This window comes from Micrasema longulum, unplaced genomic scaffold, assembly GCF_059751315.1.
Source record: "Micrasema longulum isolate JH-2025_06_02 unplaced genomic scaffold, ASM5975131v1 h1tg001786l, whole genome shotgun sequence".
Classification (NCBI taxonomy): domain Eukaryota; kingdom Metazoa; phylum Arthropoda; class Insecta; order Trichoptera; family Brachycentridae; genus Micrasema; species Micrasema longulum.
Genome location: NW_028278961.1, coordinates 54,820 through 71,232, shown reverse-complemented (window position 1 = coordinate 71,232; position 16,413 = coordinate 54,820). Strand labels below are relative to the sequence as shown.

Below are 16,413 nucleotides of genomic sequence, written 5' to 3'. Positions count from 1 at the left end.
CGGAAATGAACCTCTGACGTTACACGCGGAGTTGTTTCAGAAAAACGAAACTTTAAAAAATCGTAGCGCTGATAATACGATACATAAAATGTTTTTTTTTTAAATTGACTTAGTTTAATAGTGTATTGACAAATAAATCAAAATTTTAAAACCACTGAACTTCCTCATTATACAAGTAAATGATAATTCAACGTAATTCGACTCGCTGTGCTGCAATTTCGCACATATATCGATTCGCCAAAATTTTATTTCACCCATCGATAGATCTTATAAAGAAGAATCAATTTCCGTCAACAAAAAAAATGTTATTTCTTTTATTATTTCACTTCGTGAAAACGGTCCCCATTTAAGAGTTGCTAACATAACATATGTATTTCTAATCTCTATGCCAACGTCAGATGATTTTTCCGTATTCCTTTTAGGGATAATGAAAATAAATTTATTATTTAAACCACGTAATAAAAACATTGAATTTTTGCTGTTACCTAACGTACGCAAAACAAAGCTTAAAATGGCTGGAAGCTTAATTCAACGTATATCTGACTCATGACTTTGAAATGAGTCTTGAGTTACAGGCAAATCATCTTATGAAATACTCTAGTAAATATTTTATTACTTTAAGACAATACCATTCGTCTTTATGGATAAAACTTTGAATAACATGACAGATTGCCCTAAGATTCTATCACTTATTAATTTTAGAGTCCCAGTAACGCAGACCAGAAACCAATCTCTTTTTAAAATTTCTAAATGTTCCACTAAATCTTTTCAAAATTCATTTGTAAATAGAACCTGCCATATGTGTAATCAGAAATTAAATTGTATTGATATTAATAACATATCTTTAACTTCCTTTAAAAGTGAAATTTCCAAAAACAATTCTAGTTATGATGTTGCGCCTTGAATCCGCAGCCTATATTATGCAGGTTATGTGCAGTTCTGTATGTAGGCACATAATAAATTAACACTGTATGGCCAACTGTAGTTGTATTATATATAATAATGTGCAACTGTGTGACCAATATTCAAAAGTAGATATATTTTTAATAATATGTATTACATTTACATTTTAGTAATATTATAAGTTTTGTATGATTAGTTATTTTATGGTATGTATAATTTTTGTGACAACATTTACAATAACAATACTATGTGGAAGCCTCTAATTGGACTTTATGATATGTATTTATGGTATAATTGATTCTTATAAATGTCTGTTGGCTTTCCAATGAAATAAAATAAAATTAAAATAAAAGTAATGTTAGAAATTTAACTGGTAGTTAATTAGAAAGCCGTTAAACTAATTTAGGTTCAGAGGAACCGGGTTCTAGTCTTGTGACTAGTATCCCAAACTCACTGATCGCAGTTCAGAGGTTCGAAACCCACTCTATCACAACTCGATTCCCATTTTCTAACAGTGAGTTATTTACGACTGGTCGAAAATAGCCCACTAAATTTAAATATTTCCGTCAATCAAAAATAGGAAAAAGAACGAAAATATTTTTTTTAATAAGATAATTTCGTGGTTTTTAATTTTTTATAAAAAATTAATTTTCCTGTGATTTTTTATAGTTGTGTAATTTAAAAATTACCCAACCCGCGACTTCACAAGTTCTCGTCACTGAGCTCAGCTGATTCTTGAATTGGCTTCCCGAAATCCGGAAATCTATCGCAACGCTCTATTGTTGGTTGATTTGGAAGCACTTGTGACATAGTTCAAAGTGCTTCATTTTTATATTATCAATTGAATCGGCATTTATTTCGTAGCACATCATTATAAATCATTATAAAAATAAAGCTTAGTGATTAGTGCTAAACGGTTTAATTCTTTTACAATATCACCCGTTTTATATCACCCGGTGATGGGAGGAGTGCTCTCCCGAAACTATAGTAGTGTTCATGTAAAAATAATTGAACCGTGTAACACTAATAACAACGTTTTATAATCATCATCATCGTCATTCTCTTTCCGCACCGAATGGTGCATAGGGCACTACATTGGTATATCAATTGCAGCGTATTTCGATCATTTTCATTACACGAAGGTAAGATGATCAGTCTTACGCTTCAGGGACTATTTCAATCAAGGGACTATTTTTTTTATTTATTTACAATATATTCATTTAAACATTTATTGCTTTACAATTCCCAACTCCATGGAACCAAAGTCCTGCGTTGTTCTAGTGTTAAAACACCTTTTTAAATAAATATTTCAATTCAACCATGTCGAAAATTGAACTCGAAATCTTTTGCACGGTAGGCAAAGGCGCTGACCTTTACACCACGAGGCCGACGATTTTATTTTAAGTTTAACAATAATCAGTTTTAACAATTTTTCATACTTTTTTGAGAAACTTGTCATCATCATTCCCTTACCGAAACTTATGGTGCATAGAGCACCATAAGGTGTGGAAAGGCAAAAAAAAGCAAATATCAAATGAAATATAGATTAGAAAGTTTGCTAGTAAATAAAAATTGTATTCCTTGTTCAGAGAAATTAAAAAAACATATTTCCATACATCATTATTCTTTTTCCACTCCTAATGGTGCATAGGGTACTGCATTGGTACACCAATCGCAGCTTATCTTGATCATTTTCGTTACATGAAAGTACGATGATCAGTCTTACTCTTCAGGTACCAGTCCAGTTACTATGAAATATTCTAGTGTAAAAACACCCGTATAAATAAATATTTCAAGTCAACCTTATCGGGAATCGAACCCGAGACCTCTTGCATGGTAGGCAAATGCGCTGACCATTACACTACGAGGCCAAAAAAAAACGAAACTTATCAGTACATTTAAATGCTTTCATTTTTACTGCGTGTAAGAAAACATTTTTTATACCTGATTTAACGTTACACTGAACTTTCTTAGTACGATTTTTTATCCAGAATACTCGGGTAAGCTAACAATTGCGACAGTTTTTACTATTTTTGCAATTATCTTACTTCATGCAAAGATTTAAAAACAACGATTTGAGCATATTTTCGTTCCATCACGATTCGTGTAATTTTTCTGAAATATTATCTTGAATCGTAACATTTATAGTAAATCCTAATTATAAATTCCTGGTTGATTGTTTTTATGCGTTTTTTATTTTATTGCTTGAATTGACTTATTATACATATATATTTTTTTTTTTCCTCGTGCATGTCATTATGTTACGCAAAACCCTTATTTGCCTAATTTAAAAATGGCTGCGGGGCATAAATACACCAAACAAAAAATAAAATAAAAATAAAATGCAGTCATCATCATGAAACTAATTATTCATTGAATTCACCAATTATTCGCATGCAGTGACTAGCAACTTGCAAATCAATATATATATATATATAATAAAGTGATGATTTAGATTTATTTTATACCACACCGCTAATGATCCAAGTCCTGTGTTTTGAAAAAGAATTCATAATTGAAAATTCAAAAAATGATAAATTCTTAACTTTTGTTTTAAATCTTTACTCTTGTGTTTTTTAATTTTTTTTTTAATTAATCACCAGAGAAGGCAACGGGAAACCACTCTGGTCATCTTTTCCCAGGAATCACTATGGCGAATACATACAATAAGCAGTTGTCCTGGCTGCGGAGTAGCGCAGGACCGAGATGCTTTCGCTGTAGTGATCGCCAACGTCGGAGGATCTGACAAGGCACCTCAAGAAGAAGATTTATAAATACTGTGGTGTAAACTTTTTAACTTTCCTTTTAAAGCCATTTTTTTTCTTCTCCACAACTTTTTTTAAAAACAGCTGTTTTCTTTTCTTTTATATAGGTAAATATTTATATTTGTTATAGATGTAATGTTTCTTTTTTCATATAAATACTGTTCATTTTTGTAAACTTTTTTCAATGTTTTTGTTCTTTTTTAATATAATGCTGTTTTTTATGTAGTTTTTTTCATTGGTTTTATTGTTATTTTGTTAAAAATTCATGGGACTGTAAATAAATAAATAAATAAAATAATTGTCTTAAAATTACAACCTACTAGTAAGTTAACATTTTTACACCATATCACAAATACAGAGGTAAATAATGGCACATATCGTCTAGAATAACATGTAATTATTATTATGATCTCGGGGATCGAACCCGGAACCCTCGCGCGTGAAGCAGGTGTATATTCATTTCACCTCACAATCACCAATTATTTTTTTTATTTTAACTCTCGTACGGCTTTTTCATATAAATTATGCAAAACTTAACGACATAAAAACATTCAATTTAAGAAATAAAGTGTAAAGAAATAAAAGAAAAAAAAAGTATTTAGAAATACAAAAGGAAAAAATATAAATAAACAGTCTAATGTTAGTAGTAAAAGAGAGTAAATGTCGTATAAGATGTACAAAAAAATGCTTTTTAAAATTAAAAGAAATGCAACTTATATCAATTGATTTACAGAATTCATTTCATAAGCTTATATCTTTGCATTCTTTGTTTATATGCTTACTGTTTTTTCTTGCATACCTTTGTTATCATTGTTTTTTTTTTTACTTTGTAAAACTTTTTATCATATCCTTTTTAACTAATTTCACTATTTTTTTCTGTAAATTCTGTTTATTATTTAGTATGTTAGCGTGTATTTCATTTTTATTTTTTGTAAATGCCTTTTGGGCGTTAATGAACAAAATAAATAAATAAATACAGTATAAAAATTTAAACATGTAGGTACACAATATAATGACAAATACTTAAATAAAAATAATTACTATTTATAAAATAATATTCACAGTAAGTTAAGTTGTTGGCATTTATAAAAAAAAAAACGAAAACGGATAGTAATATCAATTTCTGTTTTATAATATTGCTGAATGTTAATTTCAACTTAAAAGTATTCTTAATTTTCAAAAAAAATGTTGATAAAATTCCCTTGCACTTTGTGATGCAAAAACGCATTGATTTGAAAACAGGTAATTATCAATGTTATATCGTAAAAATACTGGCATTTATTTGTTGGTAAGAAATAAGCTAGAAGTGCAAATACACACTTACAATAATTTATTTTTTGCATTACAAAATAATATTGTTATTATCAACATTTTATTTTATATTTAGTGTGACAATAAACCTAATTATATCATCACAGCGTTATTTTTAGTAGGTACTTCGCAAGATACATTTTTCCACAATTATTTAATAACGTTGTTAATTTAAGATGAGCCATTAAAAAATCACGTTTTCAAATAAATACACTTGCAATAACTGAGTGATTTTCCTTTTATCAACGAAATTCATTAAAAAAACTAAAGCTACCTAACAAAAAAATATATATACTTATTTTACACGGTCGCGATTCGGTCTCAAAAACAGTAAATCAGGAATAAATCTTGAATTGACAACAATAAATAAATAAAACTCTAGAACGTACGTATGTAGTATGTATGTACATTATTTCCACTTATAATAAATTTAAGTACCTAGATTATGTTTTTATAAAATGTGGAAAATACACTTAGTAATTTACAGAAAAGAATTAGATATTTATTAGCATCACAAAACGTATATCTAAAAAAATACGAATTTTAAAACATACCTTAAAATAGCACAATTTACAAGCGTTAATCCCACGAAATCAATTAGTGTATTTTTACAAGTCTTATTAATCTAAAACTTCAATTTTAGAAAAACGATCAAAAAATATAAAAGGTGAAATGATTTCTACAACATACAATAAAAATCAGTTCGTTGGTTTTATATGAGCGTGTCACATTAACACGAAAAATTACACAATTTTCATTGTTGGACTTTGATAATAAATAGCTTCATGGTACAGTGGTTTCAATACATTTATTTATACCTTTTCATACGATCTTAATGCTTGTCAATTTATAATCGGTAGATATTTTTCGTTTTCAATTTGAAAAATAGACAAGATGTAATAATAAAATATTGCTGTTATTATTTTACTGTTTTACGATCATCAGCAAAACAGTCATTCATTGAACTATGAGATTGAAACGTAAGAATAATGAAAAAGGTAACGAATAATGATATTTCTGTTTTCTGAAATTGTATTCTTAATACCCGATTTTCTGGCGCGGAATGTGCGCGTTTTATTTTCAAATTAACTAAATTAGATTCGTAAGCTTACAGCACGTGTTTTTTGCCAGATGCCCAAATAATATAGGACATAGATGTCTGTTTTAATATTCTACACGTGAGTTAGCATAATAATACTTCTCCTTGGATTCTCTGGCATTTTCTATGTACGTCTTAGCCGAGAACTTCCGCTAATTATAAACACAGAATAAATTTTACATAAATAACGCTAAGTATACAGCAAATAAAAGAGAAATGGCTTAAAAGAAGTGGGTAACTTAAAATCACACCATTTTTTCAAAGGTTATGAATAATACCGTATAAATTAGCATTTATTTACGAATGCTCAATAAGTTTTGTAAATATAAAGAAGGAACAATATTAAAACTCACTTTTTCACGGCAACATGACAGTCAAATATTTTTTTGCACTAAATTGACAACAATCTTAGTCAGATTTCCATAGTCACAATTGGAAAAATAAACAAACAATACTAAAAACCATATGTTTTTGTAGATTTTGGAACACGTGATCACTATTAACACACTTAATAATTTGTAACAATGTGTCGGAAGTGAATCGTTCAGAGAACTACGCGTGAATCACTAGTCACGGTGAATCGGCGCGGGAAAAATTGCGAAGAAGTGATAGTAGCTTCGCAACATCCGAACATAGATCGCGTATCAATGACGTAATATCAAGTCGGTCGCAGAGCGGGCAGAGAACACGAACGCCCGCCAACTCGGTCGGCGAACAACTGATTACGGAGCGAAATGGGAATATTTATTTCGCGATTCTGACGTCCGTGGCGCTAGCTCCCCGAACCGAAGGGCGGGAAAATGCGCCTGCGCGCGACATACGCCCTTAACTCACGAGAAAAACGGACCAAAAACCGCTAGAAAAAAAAATATGGCGGAAATTCATCCTCTCTGATTTCTGAAAATGTTGCGAAAAGCGCGTGATCCGTTGTGACGTTCTTGATGGAATGTGACATGAGTGGTTCGGATCATGTCACTCTAGAACTGAGGCGTCTCAGACAAGGAAAACATTTCCAGCTTAGCAATCATCCCCCGCGGTATACCGCTGATACGCAAAAACACACACATAAAGAAAATAGGATGTCTGGAAAGAATTTTTCGCTTTTCGTATTATCAATCATATTTTTCATAATCCCGTTTAATACAACAACGGTTAATAATCATAACAAGTGATATATTGCTTCAACGCGGTTTTATTTCGAACGAATTGTTACCGTAGAAATACGAGTCGTGCTTTTATACACGGTGTTTCAAGGACAGACCACAAAACTTTAAGGAAACATTCCTGATAGGGAATACAAAAAAAAACCTTATCATTTTTTTTCCCAAAAGTGTTTTTTTTTTCATTGAAAATTAAAAAAAAAAAAATATATTAAATCTTTTATTTTTGGAACTAGCATCTTTTCTTCAAACCCCTACCACAGCTCTTGAAAAAAATATAAATGTGTCACACGAAAGAAAATTTACTTCTCTACAAGATATTATTTTTCCTTTTGCGTTACGTGTATTATTTTATTTGATTACATGCCTTCAAAATGAAACGCCAAGTAGACGAAAGTAGGCATTTTAGACACTTCCCTTAATACGCGTTTAATCGAGATAATAAAGCTTACACAGCTGCTCACGATATTTGCACCGTTTACGGTGAAGATGCTATGAATTGTTGACTAATTTGTTGTAATATAATGAAGGAGAATTCAATATTTAGCAATTAATTAGGGTTAACACAAGTTGTATCCGCTTTTTTTCCAAATGAATATCCTATAATGAGTTTGTTGTAACTCCTGGGAGTACAAAAAAATTGTGTGATTTTTTAATAAAAAATTAAAAAAAGGGAACAAGAAAACACAACCAAAAAAAAACTAATTCTCCTTCATTATTTTACAACAAATTAGTCAATAAATAATAATATCTTCACCAGACACTGCGCAAGTATTGCGAGCAGCTTCAGCGGCTTTATTCTTTTAATAAAACTCAAATAGGAGGACACCTAAAATAAATTTAAATATAATCCATATTTACTAGAAAAGAAAAAAAATACCTTTAAAATTTATCCACCTTAAGTCCATAAATTTGTTTGAAACACTCCAGTATGTAAACCTTCAAAATATTGTTATCCAGATTACATGATAAGCTGATGTAATCTCAAAATCGTGAGTAGATGAGTAGATCCTTTTCTTTTCTTAAGCCGTTGATAATTAGGCTTGATCTTTCACATGAAGAACGTAAGAATCAACGTGATAATTAATTCTCATAATGATGAACAGTAAATTTTCGTATATATTTATTAAAATACATAGTCGTCTTTCCAAATCTGTCAGATTGAGATTCATTTATAAACTTCAAGATACAAAATTTAAAAGTTTTACACAAACTTAAAAAAACATGTGATTATTATACCAATGTCGTATGTATTGTTTATTATTTGTGAACCACAATAAATCAAATAAAATAACATAAAAAATAGATATCATAATGTGTTAACCATAACGATAATCATCGTGATCGTAGAACAACGATGGATTTGATAAAAATGCGACTTTTTTTATATCTGATCTTGAAAAGGTTTTATAAAGGCTTTATACTCCAGGTTAAATATATTATATATAACTAACCCTAGCATCAAAGGATTTACTTTTGAACTTGTAGGTGTCACCCGGAAATCAATTATTAGTGTTGACTAACTATCATATTTAGAACAGTACAGAAACAGAATCACAGATTTTCTGTAAGTGAACATTTAATTATCAAAATATTCAGTTGACTATTAACAAACTGCTGATACGAGCGGATAAAAAATCGCTGAGAAACACGGAATAAGTACACGACCTTAAAATCTCATAAGGAAGTTAAATGAACACTAAACAATAAATAAGTAGTTTGAGTTTAACCTTTAGTTACACAGTTAGAAAACACAGTCAATCTGCTATAACATTTAGTTCAATTACTCAGTTCATACAATGCAGTATGAACTGAACATGTAGTTCAGACAGTCTTAGTGAGTTCCAACATGTGGTCCAGTTCAGTGCTCAGTGACTCAGTTTCGTTTTATGTTACTCGATTCACTGATTTGTTTTTTTTTACTATTTGGATAAACAACAGATGTGTTGTATAAACTCAGAACCAATAACAGATTTCTAAAAATTGTTCAAAGTTAGTAAATAAAATGTAATACGTATAAATGTTTTCATGTTGATTTTTTTAAGAAATGGGAGAAGATATAAGATATTATACATGTAATAAAGACCGCATCAGAGCAAATCATAATTTACTTCTGTCACCTCTAACTGGGTAGGAGCTTTCAAGCATCATTTAATCCTACAAACGTGTCAAATTATGACATAGTGTCATAATTCGAGAAGTTAAAGAAAATCACTTGCGTCTTTGTTCTACGATCATAACGATATTACATAATTTCTAAAGGAATAAGATTTAATTTTAAGGTTTTATTGAATTTCATATAAAAAATCGTTCCAGACTAAGGTTAGTTAACCTAGTTCAGATATATATTTGTCATTCAAAATTATTTAATTACTTATTTTGCAGGAGTCAAAAGTCAAAAAGGTTTCATATTATTTATTTAACTATTATTTAGAAAAGTGGTTGTATCCAAAAAAATATAATAAAAAAGGAAATCCTCTAATTAATTTCATAATGATTAACGTTGATTCCTTGATTACCTTTCAACTTAATGAATATTGATGCTTTTATTACTTTTGAACATTCTTACGTCAAAATATTTAAGGGAGATGATATATTTTTGAGAGTAAAATATGAAAATACAGTGATTCGCTATTTAACATGTACAATTCTGTCTATATTTTAACACACGTATTCATTTTTACCAATGTTTAATTTTGTGATGTAAAAGAACTGAAACCTTTATTCATGTAAGTTATTGCAAAAAATATGTAATATGAGAAGCTACCGAATTATCCCACCTACTTGGTAACACATATTGCATGATTTTGATGGTTTGTCCAAGCGGATGAATAATACAGTTGTGTGTGTGAAATAGAACCGGAACCCCTTATGAGTCTCATAACCATGTTAGGGTTATATGTATTTATAAATAAACATTGTATTACAAACCTCATTTATTATTAATTAATTATAATGGAATTCACATAAAATATTGTAATCCCACACAAAGTACAAAGGGTCGTTTCTTTATAATTTTTGCATATTTTACTATTTCAATTATCGGACTAAAAATATAAAATTTCAAATCTTTACGAAGTTTACATATATTGAATTTTAAGGTGTAGTGTTTGGTTACGTCAGCAATAAATGGATTATTTGACGACATCAGACGCTCTCTGGCTCCAACTACCAGTGGCGAATGGTGATTTTATTTACAGGTAAGCTATAAAGAAATATCATATATTTGTATAAACATAGGAGGTACATGATATAATGTAAGTAATACATAGTATACATTGATATTTTTCAGTGGTTCTGTGTGATACAACAACTCTCATCCATTAAATCAACTCAAACGATGTAACTTCGTGAAATATTATATTATATACATATGTTTTCCATTACTTAAATATATAATTAATCAAAAAATAAATAAAAAATACCACTATGAATTCAGTCGATATTAGGTATTCAATTAAAATGTCAACTGGCCGAATTTTTCTATTAAGGCGGTTCATCCAGCCAAACACAATTTCATTTTCGTTTTAAGACGGTAGTGAGTTTTAAAAAGAGACAGCAATATATTTGTCCGTGCGCGCGGGTGAGTCAAGCTTGGGTAAAGTTAAATACAGTATGCCCGCTAAGTACCCGCAAAAATGAGATTTTTTTTACCTGCATGGTCATGAATTTGAATTTGAGTTCCAATATTATTCCAAATTGAAAACTATAATTACTTTTGCAAGATAAATAATATGTGTTACGTTACAGTACGGACTCACGGCTCAATTTATTTATTATATTTGGATTATAAATTTGTACTCACCTATCATTAATTTTCGTATAAACTATTTTTTTTACATCTTTTTTGGAATATTATTTATTCCTTAGTCTTAATATATCAATGTGGTGGATACGATTTAATGCATAAAAAGTATACAAAAAAAAACAATATTTTATCATCAAAAAATATTTTATTATTTATCCAGATACATATCCAATTACATTAACAAATATATTATTGTTGATAAAAAAGAAAGTAAAAAATACCATTTAATTATTAATAAAAGCACACATATTCTATCTAATACTTAACATATTTTTTGTTAAAGCTACACTTTATTCACAAACAACATAATAAAAGTAAAATATAATATACTTGTTATGTCTTTAAAAAAAAACATTTATTGAAGTCAAAACACCGAAATTTGCTAGACAAATAAAAACAGAAAAAATACACAGGTTAAGATTATAAACTACTTTATACTACTACTTTCCCCTTTCCGCACCCAAAGTACAACAAGGTACACCAAATGCAGTGTATCTTGATCATTTTATTACATGAACACTCGACCTCATGCACGGTAGCCAAATGCGCTACCACTATGTTACGGGGCAGACAAAATATTTAAAAAAGGCGGACAAAAGAATCTAAACTTGGACATTTTAACTAATGGGGTCGAACTCTTTGATAAATACACTTTTCTTGGATCATTACAGATAACAAATACATGGTAGCAAAAATTTTTATAGAGAAACGTAATAATTATCCCAAATAATAATTTTACATGAACTAGGTACATTTCACAGTACATGTGTATTACACAAACAAAAAAATAATTATGCATATAGATCCGGATAGATCCATAATAAATTAAAAATCAAACACTAGTCTTGAGTTAATGAATTATTTTTAAAAAAATCATTTGCTCTGACGTTTCTGATTGTCTGCACATTTTTTCGCTATTGCCTCTAATATATGCACAGGATCCCTAATCGGCATGTTTCGATGATACCTCGGATCGACTAATTCTGGCAAAAGGCAATTTAGATAAAACAATTTCAATGGTTCTAACATTTTATTTTTCCAAAAATCTTCATCTTTTTGGATGTATGTGATATGTAGAGGGCGGTCAGAGCCAGTCCATATCGCAAATATCATACCTATGCTCATAATTCCAGAAACTATCGCGTGATTTATTTCAATTTTATTTGATTCATTACGATCTGAATGTATCGAAAATATTCTATTGCACATTTCACAACAAATGTGCTATAAAAACCTTTCCGAACTTCAGATCTAAACTTTAAATTTATAATGGAGCACTGTAAAGCACGATTTCTTGTAATTGTTCAAAAAAAAACCCTAAATCAATTATTCTTCGTCCACTAATACTAAAATGAGTATTGTCGTCTTCTTTTTTTTTTACGTCCAAACAATATCCAACATCTTCTTCAAGTATTGTTTCAGATACCTGTTGAAAAAATAAAAAAATATATATGGTATTTGCAATATCCAACAGTGCACAAGACAATAAAATAGGAAACATTATATTATTATGTTCAAATTTTATTAACGTAATTGAGTTTTCTAAGAAAAGAACCCTTAATGAGGAACGCAATTAGCTGTGGTTTTAATATGTATTTTCAATCACCAAAAAATCCGAGTTTGACTCAAATAAATATGTAGTTCCAAGAATCAACAGTGCTTATCATGGAGTGTGCATAAATGTTTCGGTGAATTTTATTTTTAATAAGCTAGTGATAATTAACTCAGTAGGTAAATAAATTAAATGATTTATTTCATTGTTTGGTAATATTATTACTAAAAAAAACTAAAACCAGCACTATATCCAGAATGCAAAGCTGAGATAAGCTTTGTAGAACAAAATAAAAAAAAGTCTTTTATGATGGTTCGCTCATGCGGAACGAATAAATGATGGATGTAGAAGTCGACGAAGGTCGAGAAAGACCTGGTATGATCAAGTACAATAAATATTTGTCCCATGTCGGAGTAATCGGGGTGCGCGCATGAGAAGATGCATGAATGTGAAAGAAGCATGCCACGTGTGCCAGGACAGAGAGGTATAGCGTTCTTTTCTCTCTGCCTACCCCTTTGGAGAAATGGCGTGATGTTTAGTTATTTAGTTAGTTATTGAGCATAGCATAAATATGATGCGAGTATGCCTAAATTTATAAGTACGACAAGTGCTTGAAAGTGGACATATGAATTATTCTCGTGAAGATATATGATGCCAGGATAGATTGGTGTGGCGTTCTACCTTCTCTGCCTACCCCTTTATAGAAATGCCGTAATGACTATTTACTAGTTAGTTGTTTATAATTAATTATATTAGGTAATTTATGACAATACATACGGTTGAATGAAGAGTATCGCAATTGTAATTTTCTCCATCATCAGCTTCATTTAAACTACTGGAAACAATATGCTTGTCTGTAGAAGATCTTTGGGCAGCCAATTCCCTTTTCCTGAAACACGTTTATTGTTTAGGTGGGTAGAGGTATATATTTTATTTTTTTAAATGCACTAACAATCAACATAACATCAAGTATCCATCAAAGATGTTGCTACATTATCTCTGTTTAAATCTCGTCTGAAGAAAAATCTCTTTTCTACTCCTTAATCTCTCCTCCTTCCCTCTTTTTTTCATTTTTCCCATTGAGTAATAGTTTTGATCTAAGGTAATTTATAAACAAATACGTTTATTTCTATGTTTATATGTTCTGTAACTTGAATAAAAAAAATAAAACTATTATTTTATTGGTTGGTTGGAAAAAATGCCATTTGGCAATAAGCCCGCCAATGTACAAATAACATTATGTACAAAACGTTAAATAAATAAATATTTATTGGATAATTCAAGGCCTCGGAAAACAAATAAATCAGTTGGTAATGTCGTTTCAGTTTCTATGAAGCTCTGCGCCTCATATATAATATGCTAAAGAATACTCGATTCCGAAACACACTGTAGTTATACATGCGAAAATATAAAAAAAATTCTTACCTATTTCTTTCTTCATTTATCTTGTCAAATCTCTTGGTCTTGTTACGACATTTATGTTTTCTTGTAAAACCTTTAGCTTTAATTGTTTTGGAACCCATTTTTAATTCAAAAACTTTAAAAAATCACAGAAGAAACGTCCCGAAAAATCCGACACAGAAAACACGTCCGTACTCGGTGAACGCCCGAGAGAACTGATACCAAACTGTACGTTTTATATATGATTGATTCTCAATGAAAATACATGATTTTATAATATTAATTACATTTATATTTTAGCATTTTTTGAAAAATAAAAAATATATGTAACTAGAAAAATGTGTGTTGTATAGAGAAATGTAAAAAAAAAAAACAATTTTAAAAGTAATATACATAAGAAAGAGCCATTTAGTTTCAACAATTTAACCCAAAATGGACTCTGAAAGAATTGTATTTTACGAAAATTATATGCATTTTTTCAAAAAACTAACTCATCATCGGCTTAGATAAATAATAGATCTTTCAATAACTATAATAAAAAATATTACAATGTATTATCTAAATATAGATAATTTGTGTTGAAAATGTTGAAAAAAACGAAAAGTGCACTTTTCCTTGCAATTTTTTAGTCAAATAAAATTTAAAAAAAACATTTTTACTTCATCAGTTTACTAGATAAATGTTCAATATTTTATGTGGTTTTAAAAAAAAATTGTTATACTTATTATTAGACTCTAAATTTTAGTTTGAAAACTGCCTTTTTTTGCTCCGCGCTGGATGGATCGCCTTAATTAATAGTGCTAAAAACGGCCGCGTGGAGCGCCATATGTCTTGCAGTATGACGCATGAAAGTAATTATGGTCTTATGTCAAAAGAACCATCTCAAAGAAAAATAGTCCTTATGAAACAAGGTTTGAAATACTATTTTCTAAATCAAGAATCTTCAAATAATTTTTGTAATCTGCAAGTTTAATCTAGGAAAAAAAACCCGCACTGGGGTTAATTCATTCAAAATATAGTATACTTATTTGTATGAAAAAATAAACTGGAATAACCGCCTAGTTTTTTGGCTCACCGCAGGCGCTGTGCGCGCTTTATTAAAATTTACATTTATATTAGGATAATAATACAAACGGTGCAAATGATTTTAAATAAATATTAATTATTTATTTATTTTTCTGTAAATAAAGTTACAATAAAACATTATTATGGTTAGTCAAATATAATGATAAGCTGCGCATAATCGCTTCTATACACGGTTCGCCCCTGCCAGCTACCCGATGCCTTATCAGTCCAGCAAAACCATGAGCTCTTCCTTCTGCCAACATGTTGGGTGCTCTGGAATATCGATAATACTTAAATACAATACAAAACATCACGTCGTTGTACCGCACTCAAAGGCGTTGTATGGCACTTCGTCTGTAATTTGTCCATAATTCGCATGTATACAGTTGTGCAGAAAATGTTGAACAGAATTCTTTTACTTTGTGACTGCGGTGAAAGAATCTTTTAGCTATCACATTAGACACTACACAAATACTTCGCCTTTGTCGTTCTATGTCGCATCATCTGAAAGTCTGCCTGTAATTTTAAAACGAATGCTGTTTATAATGACTTAACATTAAAAAAAATCGTTTATACGTTTTGCCTTAAAATATTTGTTATGTAAACATACTAAGTAAAACAAAATTTGACCACAAGGCGGACTAAAACTATAAGATTACTAATCGATCAAGAAAACAAAAACCTTTATTTTGACAATGAATTTGTTCGGGGCGAATTATCTTGATTAAATAAATGTTTTGCAGACTTTTGACGAAAAAAATAGGGGTATGTTGTATAATTTCATTTGATCTAAGGTCTCAAAATTGAGATGGTCACGTAGGCTAAGACGTGTAACGCATTTTTATTGAGGTGAAAACAAATTTAGCCATATTAAACTTGGCATAAGAATCGTAAATAACTTTGATTAATTGAAGAAATAAATACGAATTTTGTTTTCTCACAATTACGCATTGTTTATTTTATTATTGTGAGCTTTGTAAAGCCGGGAACGAGAAAAACAATTTAATTTTTCGTATCATGATTTTACTGGTATTACCCCCATATTTTTCAATTTGATTGTAGTCTGAAACGTATTTTTTCATCAACGTTTCTGAAGTTAACGGTATGTTGAGTTGTCCAAATGTTTGTGGACCAATACTGGATTTCACCCCTTAGGGAGTTATTAAGATTAACACATTACAACAGAGATGGGTAACATTTTAGAGTAGGAAATTTATTTATTAATTTAAACGCCCTATAGTCGTATACTTGTTTTACATACATAAATATGGAGTAAGAAATGTATTTTACAAAATATAACGTGAAAAAATTAAAAAAATAATAATTGTATACATAATACTAGGAATCAT

At 29.7% G+C, this 16,413-nt stretch overlaps 1 protein-coding gene and 1 long non-coding RNA gene across 2 annotated transcripts; one reads left to right on the top strand and one right to left on the bottom strand.

Moving 5' to 3' along the window:
• The first annotated feature begins 8,661 nt into the window (after positions 1 to 8,661).
• LOC148273984 (uncharacterized) lies at positions 8,662 to 10,071 on the top strand. The gene is made up of 2 exons (XR_015824411.1): positions 8,662 to 9,234; positions 9,293 to 10,071. It is a non-coding gene; the product is annotated as an uncharacterized LOC148273984 (long non-coding RNA).
• Positions 10,072 to 12,099: 2,028 nt separating this feature from the next.
• Positions 12,100 to 14,494, bottom strand: LOC148273983 (uncharacterized). The gene is made up of 3 exons (XM_088237788.1): positions 14,024 to 14,494; positions 13,376 to 13,487; positions 12,100 to 12,472 (listed from the first exon to the last, which is right to left on the bottom strand). Exons 1-3 carry the CDS (start codon positions 14,119 to 14,121, stop codon positions 12,311 to 12,313), a joined length of 372 nt encoding a protein of 123 aa, XP_088093914.1. The 5' UTR covers positions 14,122 to 14,494; the 3' UTR covers positions 12,100 to 12,310.
• Between the last annotated feature and the right edge of the window lie 1,919 nt (positions 14,495 to 16,413).